This window comes from Crassostrea angulata, chromosome 7 (genome assembly GCF_025612915.1).
Source record: "Crassostrea angulata isolate pt1a10 chromosome 7, ASM2561291v2, whole genome shotgun sequence".
NCBI lineage: Eukaryota > Metazoa > Mollusca > Bivalvia > Ostreida > Ostreidae > Magallana > Magallana angulata.
Window position 1 is genome coordinate 5,267,990 of NC_069117.1, and position 13,000 is coordinate 5,280,989.

At 32.8% G+C, this 13,000-nt stretch overlaps 1 protein-coding gene across 2 annotated transcripts; it reads right to left on the reverse strand.

Moving 5' to 3' along the window:
* Nucleotides 1–246: 246 nt before the first annotated feature.
* LOC128156715 (uncharacterized) lies at nt 247–11,739 on the reverse strand. 2 transcript variants are annotated; one of them, XM_052818966.1, is made up of 8 exons: nt 11,652–11,739; nt 9,648–9,764; nt 8,853–8,986; nt 3,166–3,298; nt 2,622–2,761; nt 2,406–2,480; nt 1,933–2,054; nt 247–1,808 (listed from the first exon to the last, which is right to left on the reverse strand). In XM_052818966.1, exons 2-8 carry the CDS (start codon nt 9,751–9,753, stop codon nt 1,613–1,615), a joined length of 906 nt encoding a protein of 301 aa, XP_052674926.1. In that variant the 5' UTR covers nt 9,754–9,764; nt 11,652–11,739; the 3' UTR covers nt 247–1,612. The 2 variants fall into 2 exon arrangements, with proteins under 2 accessions (XP_052674926.1, XP_052674927.1); XM_052818967.1 differs by lacking the exon at nt 11,652–11,739 and adding an exon at nt 10,672–10,696.
* Nucleotides 11,740–13,000: the final 1,261 nt, after the last annotated feature.

Below are 13,000 nucleotides of genomic sequence, written 5' to 3' on the forward strand. Positions count from 1 at the left end.
TTACCTGATTTCATATTTGAAAATATTTAGAATCTCTCCCATGTATCGTACAATTTTAATTGATTTATTATCATCGGCAAAATGAGGTCCTTTGAAACAAGTTCAAAATGTTATAACCATTGTAATTGTTGGATAGGTTTATACTCAATGCGGCCATGATAGCAAATGACAAATGCATTTTGTTTGACCAACAAAATAAATCTATGTAGCAAGTTGGTCTTAAAAAAAACCAAAACAACAACTATACTGAAGACATCACCTAAGGATATAAATTTATTACCAATGCAAATGAAACACTGCCAACGTTTTTTTTTAAAAAAAGAAGAAAGAAATAATTCAATCAGTAGGTTAGCAAGGAGAAAATTATATAATATAGTATTTTAACAATTAAGTATAATTAAAAACACCCTGTTTTCAATAACTTGATTTGATTCAGATGCAAGTCTATGTAAAACATTTGAAACTGAAGAGAGAGAGATAGAATCATTTAAAGAGTAGCACTGTAATAATTAAGACAACATCAGTACATCATAAACATATCGTTAAAATGATTAAAAAAAAGCCAGTCAAGGGGTGAAGTCAGATAATAGGAGGTAACAGACAACATAAGTCAAGAAAAGTATCCATAAAAGACATGAAGATAAGTCAAATACAAATACAGGTAGATAAATAAAGCATGCATTGTAAGGCTAGACATGATAAAGTACAACATTATGGTAGACAAAAAAGTATGTACCACAAAAAAAAAACCTGCAGAATACATCACTAAGTTCAACTAGTTTGATACAAAAGTTGTGTGTGTTGAGGACGAGTATTAATACAATTGCTACCAGTACTTACATATGGATAAAAGCTGAACCAATTTACAATTCAAATTCTAAAATTTTCTATAAATCTCTTGCATAAAGTTAAAGCAGACTATTACTAATGTCCAAATAACATGCACAATAACATGCACAATAACATGCACAAAATAACAAAATAAAGCTCACAGGTTATAAACAACAACTATCATTTTTGGTTCATTCCTGATGCTTTTATAAAAATGTAAAAATATTTTCTATCAGTAATAAGATATACACTAACTACATTCATAGACATTTGTACAGCTCATATTGTAAACTCAGATGAATTTTTTGAGTAATTTGTAATAATCAAAAGATCAAAATTCTTATTTCATAGATTCATGGATATTGGCACATTCTTTTACTGGTAATTTATGAGGCAAACCTGAATCAACCTTTGCAATCCATTTAAACACAGAGACAGTCAAAACTATTAGATAAATTTTGATAAAGTTTCGTTAATAAATAGAGTCTACAAAATTATCAATATCAATATTTTTTGTTTTAACAAAATGAAAGGTCTAAGGTTACAATTGGATATCTTAACATCAAATGCTGGGAGATCATTAAATTTCATCAAGACCAATTTCCATGGAATAAAGTTTTTAAGATTTAATTGTATGATTAACAAATGAATACTGTATTTAATAATTCGTTGAGGATGTATGTGGATGAAGGAGATCCACATATCCACAAAAATTGAGCTGCGGTGAATTTTAATGATTCCACAGTAAATGATACTGAGCAATTTTGGAAGTTTTAAGTATCTAATTATAGGACGACTTGGCCGGACTCTGTAGTCCAATGTAGACTGGGTTCTTAGCATCAGCAATCACTCGCACCCCAAGGTACGAGATGAAACCCTCTACTGTGAATCCAAGGCCCGAGGCCTCGATGATCTGCTTGTAAGCTTCAGCCTCCTTCTGATATTGAGTCAAGATCGCTTCAGCTTCAGTTTTGGCCCTGAATTAAAAAATTGTTTATTTTTACAAACGATTCCATCAATCAGAGAATTCTAACACCCAGTGTCAATTTTTTTTGTTCTTTTTAGAATGATCCAAGGTTATTATCACAGGTGTATAAATACCTATTGCTGAGAATCCTTGCATCTGATTCTGCTTTGTCTTTTATGATTTCCGCCTGAGTTTCTGCTTCTCGTTTTTCTGTTTCCGCCTCTGTCAGTAACCTAGGCCTCTCATTTAGTGCTACCTATAAGAATGATTATGGTATTTCTGAGTGTTAAGATGACATGCTGTATGAGACATGAACATTCAGATAATCAATACTTCAGATGTTGACAGCCACAGGTAGGAGACAGCTACATGGACTCTGGACTATGGCTTGAGACGTTACAAGAAATGAGGCCAACACAGTCAATAAAAAAATCAGATCCTAATAATATGTCGCCTCAAAGCAACATAACATGCATTGGGAGCACTAAGGATCTGAGATCTGCTTTTGACCAGATTGAAGGCTAGGAGAACATAGTATCTAAATGCATCGTGTTTCAATGAGAGTTACATCCCTTGTCCCATAAAAAATATAATAAACAGAAGGTACCTGAATGTCCTCCCTAGCTCGCTCCTTACTCCTGATGGCACTCTCATATTCAGCGGGCCTTTCAATGTTGCTAACCTGTAAAGGACAAAAAATCAACCCGGCTGTTCTTTAAGTGAAGTTGACACCACAGTTAATCAATATTTTTATTGGAGAAATTAGCAATTTAAAAATCTTTGAACCACTATAAGTTAGTCAAAAGAATATTAAAAGCCCCACCTGTAAGTCCGTGATGTCCGCGTACAGGAGGTCATATCTCTCAATGATCTTAGTGCGGACAAACTCCTGGAATTCGGCTCTCTGACTCTGGAACTGTGAAGTGTTGAAGTAGCTGCATGCCTCGTGGAGAGCTGCCTCACCTTAAATAATCAAAAAGCCAAATAAATGTAGTCATTATAACCCGAAAATATATAAGAGTTTCCTGAAAATGCATTTGAATTTACAAGTACCTTAAATCTTATTTTTCTTACATTGCACACATGTATTGGTAAATAAAACTAGATCTAAAGTTCATCATCAACCTATTTTTTTTTTCAAATATTATACTAGTGCTAAGTGGAGTAGAGATGTAAAAATTTCAATGACCCATGGAATAATGCATATTGTACAACCTTCCCTCATATTAAAGCATTTCAATGAGAAGGTGCATTCAGTTGTAATATTAAATGCTATATTACTTGTTAAATATAGAATATTCAACCTTTATTAAAAGAGAAGTATACATTATACTCCGTTTTCTTACTGGCTGTTCTAGTCAACAAACCTGCATAAGTGAGGACCTTCTTGTAGCCTGTGAAGTTCCTGAAGTTTAAAATCACCGTGCGTAAATTGGCCGAGCGAACTTTGTACTGGTAAGTCACATCCAGTTTGATCTGCACACCATCTTTATTAAGGCACTAAAGATAGCAAGTCAAATATGCAAGTAAAAGTACACCATCTTGGTTAAGGCACTAAAGATAGCAAGTCAACTATAAAAGTAAAAGTACTTTTTACATTCAAATTATATTTTCAACTGTCATACCTCAACATTAACAATTTGAGTTCATTTGAGAAAAATATATATAGTAAATATGATTAATTATATAAAAGTAACTATGGTATTCAACATTTATTTCTAGTACGGTATATACAGGCAATTAAAGGAAGATTATGATAAGATGCAATATGTGTCTTTCAAAGATATTTATACATGTATAAACATTTTTTTCATTGTCTCCATAATTTTTTCAACTTAAAAGAATATGCTGTCCTTTTGCCCAAGGATAATTTGTACCAATTTAAGGTTGAAATTCATCCCTTTATATTAGTTCAGTAGTGATTCTTCATCATTAATAGAAAATTAAAAATAAACTAGACCTATTTTTGTCTCCGACAAAAAGGAAGGGCTTTTCGACAGCCCTTAAAACCCCTTATTTAAATTTATCATATTTTCTCTCAGAATCTGTATATTAAAAATAAAAAAATATCATGAGCATATACCCACACGTTAACATTTAAGAAATTAAAGCCCAAAGAAAGACAACTTCAGAATTTGTTATCCAACTATATCGTTTGTTTCCTGAAATAAAAGTTCTAAAAATTCATATATTTAAGATTCAAGAGTTTTGGTATGCCAAAAGCTCTAATGCTAATTATTCATTGAGCAAAGCGAGATAACTCTTGAATTTTAATTTTCTTTAAATGTGATGAAGTTATCATTTTCAGGCCTTTAAAACCCCTATAAAGAGTCAAAAAGTGGCCCTTTGTACCATAATTTTTAAATTGTACTCTTTAATCTAAACTAGTAACTGAAAAGAGTTTGAAAATTGGATGAGTAATAAAAAAGTTACAGCTAAAGGGCTGTTCTTAATACGGACCCCTTCAGGTCCCTTATTTTTCGGAATTTTTTTCCTTAGACCTTTTCCGGTCCGCGCATTTAGTCCCTCATTACAAGTACAAAATATAAAAATATTTGCTTAAAAACTCTTTGAGAAAACGTTACATGCGTGAATTCAATTTAACATAGAAACTCCCATAGACAATTTTCATCGGCTCATAAAACCAGAAGTACTCGATACCATCTAATGAAACTTTGAATATATCTTAATTACGTCTATTTAAACAATATATATCCTAATCATTTATTGAGCAAAGCGAGATAACTCTTGAAATTGAATTGTGATAAAGTTATCATTTTCAGGCCCTTAAAACCCCTATAAGGAGTCAAAAAGTGCCCCCTCGGACCATATTTTTTAAATTGTACTCTTTATTCTGAACTATAAACCGAAAAGATTTTGAAAATCAGATAAACAATAAAAAAGTTACAGCAAAAGGACTGTTTTTAATATTGACCCCTTCAGATCCCTTATTTTTAGAATTTTTTTCCCAGGACCTTTTCCGGTCTGCGCATTAGGTCCCTAATTGCAAATACAAATCAAAGTACTGAAGAACTGACAGGAGTTGATTTTGTCGATGTTTATTTATATTAAAATCAATGATATGTTATTTTGCATGACAAGTACATGTATATGTAGTTTCTAATTTGAATAACGCATATTTTTATAATATGAATTTTTGAACTTTTTCGACTAGAATGTCGAGAAACCTCCACATGAATCATGTTAAATTATATTCAAAGATAAAATAATTCAATCAAACTATGTATCACTGGTAAAAATATTTCTCGAAAATTGTATGAATCCAAGCAATATTGAACTCTAGTCTCGTTCAACCAAACGCTTGGCTGAGACTATATTGAACTCTGGCGTAGGAATACATACAACTACAAATTTTTTTTAAATTGTTCGTACCATTTAAAATCTGACTATTTTTAAGGTATTTGTAAATAAGTTTCCTTGAAAAACAATGCTTTAGCATACATTACATCGAATTCATCAATTATTTTCAAGAACTAAGTCTTGTCAGGAGCAATAATTTGTGCTGAGGTCCAAACACTGTTTCACTTTCGGTTTGTCCGAGTGACTGCATAGGAGAGTTGATTAAAAATCAACTCCCAAATATAACAAGAGGCCAATTGGCCTTAACGGTCACCTGAGTAGCATATATCCCATACACAAACTTGTCATGGAGTCTCATATACGCATCTAATTAATTAGGTTTCATACTGGAGTAGAAAAATTATAAATTTGTAATGACGACCACATTTCAAAAAGAACTGTGAAACCTATTATTTTGGTGAAAAACTAAAAGATCTGGTCTACAAAATCATGAATTCAGTTTTCCTTTCAGGTGTGTGGGAGTTTTAACGTTATATGCATTAACATCTATACATCCTATTTGGCCCTGCCCTAGAGTCAAAACCCATCCTTGAGGGGACATGAAAATTAAAATTTCAGTAGAGGACTTCCTGGTAAACATAATTATTAGTCAGTTTTTTTTATACAGATGTGTGAGAATAGAGAAGAAAATTTTTAAACATTATATGCATTAACACTATATTGCGATATTGCGCCCCCCCCCCCCCCCCCCCCCCCCTTTTCATGTTCTGAACCCCTGACCCAAGGACCATGAATTTCACAATTTAGGTAAAGGAGATTGTGGATATCATAACCATGTATTTATTTTTTTGCCCACATGTGTGGGAGTAGAGAAGAAGATTTTTTAAGATTTAAAACATTTTTACTATATGGCCATATTGGCCCAACCCTAGAGCCTGAACACCTAACAAAGGGGCATGAATTTCACAATTTTAGTAGAGGCCCTCATGGACATCATAACCATGTATTCAGTTTTTTGCTCACATGTGTGGGAGTAGAGAAGAAGATTTTTTAAGATTTAAAAAAGTTTTACTATATGGCCATATTGGCCCTACCCTAGAGCCTGAACACCTAATAAAGTGGTCATGAATTTCACAATTTTGGTAGAGGGCCTCATGGACATCATAACAATGCATTTAATTTTTAACAAATATATATGGGAGTAGAGAAGAAGATTTTCTAAGATTTAATACATTTTTACTATTTGGCCATATTGGCCCCACCCTAGAGCCTGAACCCCTGACCCAGGGGTCATGAATTTCACAATTTTGGTAGAGGGCTTCATGGACATCATAATCATGCATTTAGTTTTTAACAAATATATATGGGGGTAGAGAAGAAGATTTTCTAAGATTTAATACATTTTTACAATTTGGCCATATTGGCCCCACCCTAGAGCCTGAACCCCTGACCATGGGGTCATGAATTTCACAATTTAGGTTGAGGGCTTCATGGACATCATTATCATGCATTTAGTTTTTGACAAATATATATGATAGTAGAGAAGAAGATTTTCTAAGATTTAATACATTTTTACGATTTGGCCATATTGGCCCCACCCTAGAGCCTGAACCCCTGACCCAGGGGTCATAAATTTCACAATTTAGGTTAAGGGCTTCATGGACATCATAATCATGCATTTAGTTTTTGACCAATGTATATGGTAGTAGAGAAGAAGATTTTCTAAGATTTAATACATTTTTACTATATGGCCACATTGGCCCCGCCCTAGAGTCAGAACCCCTGACCCAGGGGCCATAAATTTCACAATTTTGGTAGAGGGCTTCATGGACAACATAACCATGCATTTAGTTTTTTCCTCACATGCGTGGGAGTAGAGAAGAAGATTTTTGAAAATTTGGCTTTTTTTTGCATATTTGGCCCCGCCCGTGGCACCCTAGGGGTGGTAGAGCCATGAATTTCACAATTTAGATTCTTCTTACCATAGAGATGCTTCACACCAAAAATGGTAACGATTGGCCTGGTAGTTTTCAAGAAGAAGTTAAAAATGTAAAATTGTTAACGCACGACGCACGACGCACAGACGCACGACGACGGACGAAGACCAATTGCAATAGGTCACCTGAGTGACTCAGGTGACCTAAAAATATTTGCTTGAAAACTCTTTGAGAAAACGTTACATGCGTGAATTCAATTTAACATGGAAACTCCCATAGACAATATTCATCGGCACATAAAACGAAGTACTCAATACTATTCAATGAAACTTGAAATATACCTTAATTACTTCTATTTGAACAACATGTAAACGTCTTATAACATTCCTAAGCTTTTCTGAGTTTTTTATTTTTTCATCCCCCCTTTTCTCAAGTTTGAGGCCTAAAATCTCAAAACTGATAAGAGATAGAAACTCGCCGCAACTTTACTTTTTAAACAACTCGACATGGTTGATCTAACTCTAAAATTACAATGAATTTTCTTTAAAAATAAAAACAATATATTGATTCATTTAAAATTCTACTATTTTGCTTGTGTAAACCGGAAGTACCGGAACCGGAAATCTAAAACCTTACACACTGGTGACATTTAAAAATGCTATAAGACTAATGTAAAGTTATTTCCGAAATCCTTTCCATTTTAAAAAAATCGCTGACGGAAATTCTGTTGAGAAAAAGAAAAATAATAATAAAACATCAGAATAACAATAGGTCTTTTCGACCGAAAGTCGAAAAGCCCTAATTAATCACACTAGATGCCATTGCCTATGACCCAAGTAAAGAAAAATCAGTTTATCCTTCGTGTCAGATTTCTTGGGTAAATGAGTAGAATAAGCTGTCAAATAAGAAATGCAGATAAACAAGGAAATCTAAATTATATAGAAGAGGTATCTTTTCCCCATTCAGTACACGATACCTTCTGATAGAGATTTATCTGGGCTACAGGGAACTTAATGAGGTATTGGACACCCGCATTTTGTAAATAAACAATAAAATTAAGTAAAATTAAGTAAACTTTAACTTTATATATTCAATCATCACTATATTAGTGTGGAATCATTTTTATTCATTAAGGTCAATTTTCCTGGGTAGCCAAAATTTTCCTGGTTCATGGGGATGTAATTTCATTAGTAACAAGTTCGATTTAATTTTAATACATAGTAAACAAATGTTTGTATATTAGTTCATAGGGATGTAAATTCGGGGGCAAGAGTTACCCACAAAAGCCACAAAAATTGGTCTCCCATGAACAATGATGATTCCACAGTATTTGGCATTTGGCTGGTTATAGCATGCTCTTGTAATGTAAAGTACATGGGCTCAGCTTCTGCTGGGTTTTTATATCTATTATCTTATTATGAATTTCAAAATGCATTCTATGACCAAATACTGTACTGTAACAGTTTATGTTTTGAATATTATGTACTTTCATACCATCCTGGTGACTTCCTCTTAAAGTTTCCCTGTGTTTAGTAAAGTATCGAGTACGTATTTACAGCATAAGTTAAAAGCAAATACATGTCTTTTTTGTGCATAAAAAATCGAATTTTACTGAGTGAACTTAAATGATACATATGTCAACTTCACAAAAAAACACTTGTTTCTATGGATTGACCAACTGTAATGCTTCCTTCAAGTGTGTAAAACATTACTGTATGTTCAAAACTGAAACCTATAATTAACAAAACATTATGTGGTTGGGACTAATATTTGCTGTTTTCTGAACAATAACACACCCTTTGGGAGAATTCCAGTGACTTGTAGACACTAGGGAAAATGATGAATTCAAACCCTGGCGGTCCGTTATGTAGGCCTTCCCTCAGAGTGGAGTCCCCAAGGTCCTTGTTGATGGTGTCATATTTAATTCCAACTGTAAAACAGAGTCATCAACTGTCATCTCTCTGACATCCTTGCTCACAAAGGGTTCAATATCCTCTCCTCTCCAACATAGGAGAAGATTGAGAGGATGGATAGTAAATCACCAAGGATGAATCTCTGAACACTATCTATTTTACCTGTTATAACTTGTACAACTTGCATGTATCCATAAACAGTGTCATTCAAACTGTCAAATCACAAACTTTCATAATTGGTACCTGGTACTTACTTGAAAATATTTTTAAAGGGGAATAACTTCTAATATTCTATGTTAATCAGAAATTGATGAATACTGAGTTCTTCCCCTTTGCGATATCAAATGGTAGAATGCAGCAGGATTTGAAACAACATAATCGCACTCTTCAAACTAAATACTATTTTTTATATCTTACATTTATGTCACTTGTCAAATATGGTTTCAAATTCCCAACATGTTTCATTTCAATGTTATATTTCACACTTGAATGTGAACAGGCAAATTAGAATAGTTTGAAATTAAATGAAATCTAGAAAACAATTTGAAAGTGGATGATAGATTAACAATATGTTACCTTTATATTTTTTAATTAAATCTAAATACATACAAATTGTAAACTTTGAATTTTTGCTTTCTGTAGAGAATATAAATGATACTGACAACTATAGCTACTTACTCTCGTCAGAGGCCAGTTTCTTCAAAGATGTGGCAATCAGAGATATTGTCATAATGACAAGTGCCCCGATCACGACCAGAACTACAATACACTTCTTGTCAGCCATGCTGCTGCTCCCTGTAAAAATAAAAAGTGATTATCTAACATTATGTCTACAACATCAAACTTCCATTGCATAAATGTTCCATGCAATGGATGAAGTGGTAGTAGATCTTCGAGTGTTGAGGGTGGGGTGGGGGGGGGTTCCACAAGAAAAGTCAAATAAATAGAAGGATGATTCCAATCTATGTCACAGATTTATTTTCCAAAACTGAAAAAGACAATCAGAATTATTTATTGAAAGCTGAAATCAAAAATATTACAAATTGCTCTTCTCAAAGATGAGATAAATGGTTCTTTGGATAAATGAAGTCAACTGTGTTATCAATTGCGAATCATAAATCTGTTTTTTGGATGTTTCTAAATGTTAGTAACTGTTACAGTAATTTATTTTTATAAATATAAAAAAACAATTACGACAGCAAATATAATTGTCTCTTCCATTTCATCTCCTTTTATCTTTATAAACAAGTCATAAGCATTTTAAACAATAGCTGTATTAACATAATCCACCCAAAATATTTGTTCAAATGAATTCAGAAAACATCAATTCAGGTAGACAGGTACAAAAGACAGGGAGTGATACATTGTTGCAGCTACTATAACATCATTCCTGTTTTATTAGTTTTTTACAACATGAGACAAAGCAAGACTGCGACGTAACTTAGCTCAGGTCTTAAAAATTAAGTAGAAATGTGAATAGTTTTACATTCCATTGAACAATTGGTGAAAATAAGATAAACTTTAGGAATAATGAATCATTCTTTGAATGTTATGAGGTGGTCAAATACAGGTGTGGTTAAAACTATCATAAAGCCTTTCGGGCTTTATTGGATTTGATCATCCCCAACCTTATTAAACCACCTCATAATACTCAAAGAATGATCGATTCCTTATTTCTTAATTCAAAAGCAAACAAACTTACATCAACTCAGACGTATCTCACTGGTTAACAATATAAAAGTTTACTAGCTTTGAAAGAGGAAGCTAAATCAACTGTACCAGAGGGAAGTCCCTCCTTGAGAACACAAGGTAACAACGATGAGCTTATATAGATATGAAGTTTGTAAAATCAAGACTGTATTCATGTTCGCTAGCCTAGGGTAGAGGAACAGAGTTGATCGTAAACCCTTGACTAGCAAAGATGGACTGAATATCATAAGGAAATAACACTTACATCCAATCCTTTTTCACAATGTGTAGCCATTAAAACATGTAGTTTAAAATTTCTAACAATTAAATATTTTAGCCATATATGAAAACTAATAAAAATCAAGGTCAAATTTTACGCTCTAGAAACAACTTATTTATTATTCATATTCATGAAATTTGGCATTCTGATTCATTTCCATTCATATGATAGAATTAGGTTGACATCTATAACATGTCATGTGCAAGGTTTAAATCTATTGTTTGGGGTAAACTAAAAACTATAACCTCTGGGCAAAAATAAAGAACATGAAGTTCTTAGATTTAGACAATATATTAAAACACCATCAATGGCTCAAAGTCAAGCTCTTATAAGTAAACAGAGGAGAAATGGTATATACCGAAGTACATATACTTATGACTGAATAGTTAAGGGTGTGGTTAGGCGGGTTCTTTCACCTTGTTCACTGTTGCAGTTACATGTATCAGATTAATTCAATATTCGAAATACTACCGAATCCTACCTTTAGCAAAGCTGGGTCAGAGAACACTAATAAGTCTAAAATATACCTTCCTTAAACTGTCACTTTAAGTTCAGTTCTACAGGATAGAGAATAACGTTAGCTGGTTTTTTCTGTATACACGAGGTTGCAAACATCTTTAGAAATCTTGTTTTACTAACAAAAATTTTATAGTTTTATCATGTTATTGAAAAGGTGATTTTTATTTTACACTGAATGAACATATAGAGCATACCTGTAATGCCTCAGCTTTTGCTGAACGATTTCGCAATTTCTGTTTGTTGTCTACTCCTAGGTTTTTATGTATATTGTTAGAAATCAAATTCCGGAAAACAAGGTTCTTGGGAACGGTATCAGGAGAAAACGCACCCAGGAGAAAACGTACCCAATTTCTAGGGTACGTTTTCTCCAGGAGAAAACGTACCCGGGTACGTTTTCTCCAAGAGAAAACGTACCCTATGAAAATCATTATTATACTACTTAATAGTTTTTAATATTTTTAAATACTATTTTGCATAATAAATGTACAGAAATGTAAGAATTTTATAGATATATGAATTTAATACTTTATAATTCTAAAGGGGTTGGACATATTAATTAATTTTCAAATTCTACTTTATTGCATATTTTAATGCATATATGTATAGAAATATATTTATTTTATGAATAATATGTTTATAATAATTGTAGCAACTTTTATTTTAGTACGAAATAATTAATGACCTGTCATAAAGTGTTTTCAGTCTACTTCTTCTAATTATCCATTTACCGTTAGCCTTACCGATTTGACTTTCTCTATGCGAGATCCCCCGATTTTAAATACGGTGATAATCAATTAAATACCTGAGCAGTTATTATTATGTAATATTATGTATTGCCTCCCCGTGCAGGAGGTAGAAATATTCACCCTCCCCACATTATACATGTCAGTGGCGTCGAAAGCAAAATGATAGTTCAATGTTACATCTCGTAGTAGTTTCCATATATATATGAATCAAACAAATATTTAAAAGACTTGGACTTGGTTATTTCATTAAGCAACCTTGTATTATAGATAATTTTCAAAAAAAAATGGAGAAAAAAACCCCCGCCATATCGACTTCTTGAGATACTCATCATTTAGTTCTTCAAATGAAATAGCAATAAAAAACTAATAATTTAACGGTTTCATTAATGGTGGATTAATTGTCGACTAATTAAACTGCTCAGGCCAGGTTTGTGTATGTTACAAATTATTGTCTTAATTTAAGTACGTGACCATGGTGACTATGCATTTAAAAACAAATGAAACAAATGTTTATTGTATATTTTATTTTCTTTCATTTAAGAATATCTATGAAAATCATTATTTATTATTTTCATAGGGTACGTTTTCTCTTGGAGAAAACGTACCCGGGTACGTTTTCTCCTAGAGAAAACGTACCCTATAAATTGGGTACGTTTTCTCCTGGGTACGTTTTCTCCAGCATTCTTGGGAACTCCGGGGAGAGGGAGCAGCTCCCTTTCATTTATTATTATAGGCTTATATTTGGCAGACTATTTGTATGTCAGTTTTACCTTTTGAAAAAAATAATAAATGAATGA

Bases quoted from the DNA above. Each gene is read 5' to 3' on its own strand.
- LOC128156715 (XM_052818966.1), bottom strand. From the start codon at position 9,753: ATGGCTGACAAGAAGTGTATTGTAGTTCTGGTCGTGATCGGGGCACTT. The intron at 2,481-2,621 runs GTGGGGCTTTTA...TGTCCTTTACAG, and splicing joins CGGACATCACGGACTTACAG to GTTAGCAACATTGAAAGGCC. The intron at 2,055-2,405 runs GTACCTTCTGTT...TCATTCTTATAG, and splicing joins GAGCTAGGGAGGACATTCAG to GTAGCACTAAATGAGAGGCC.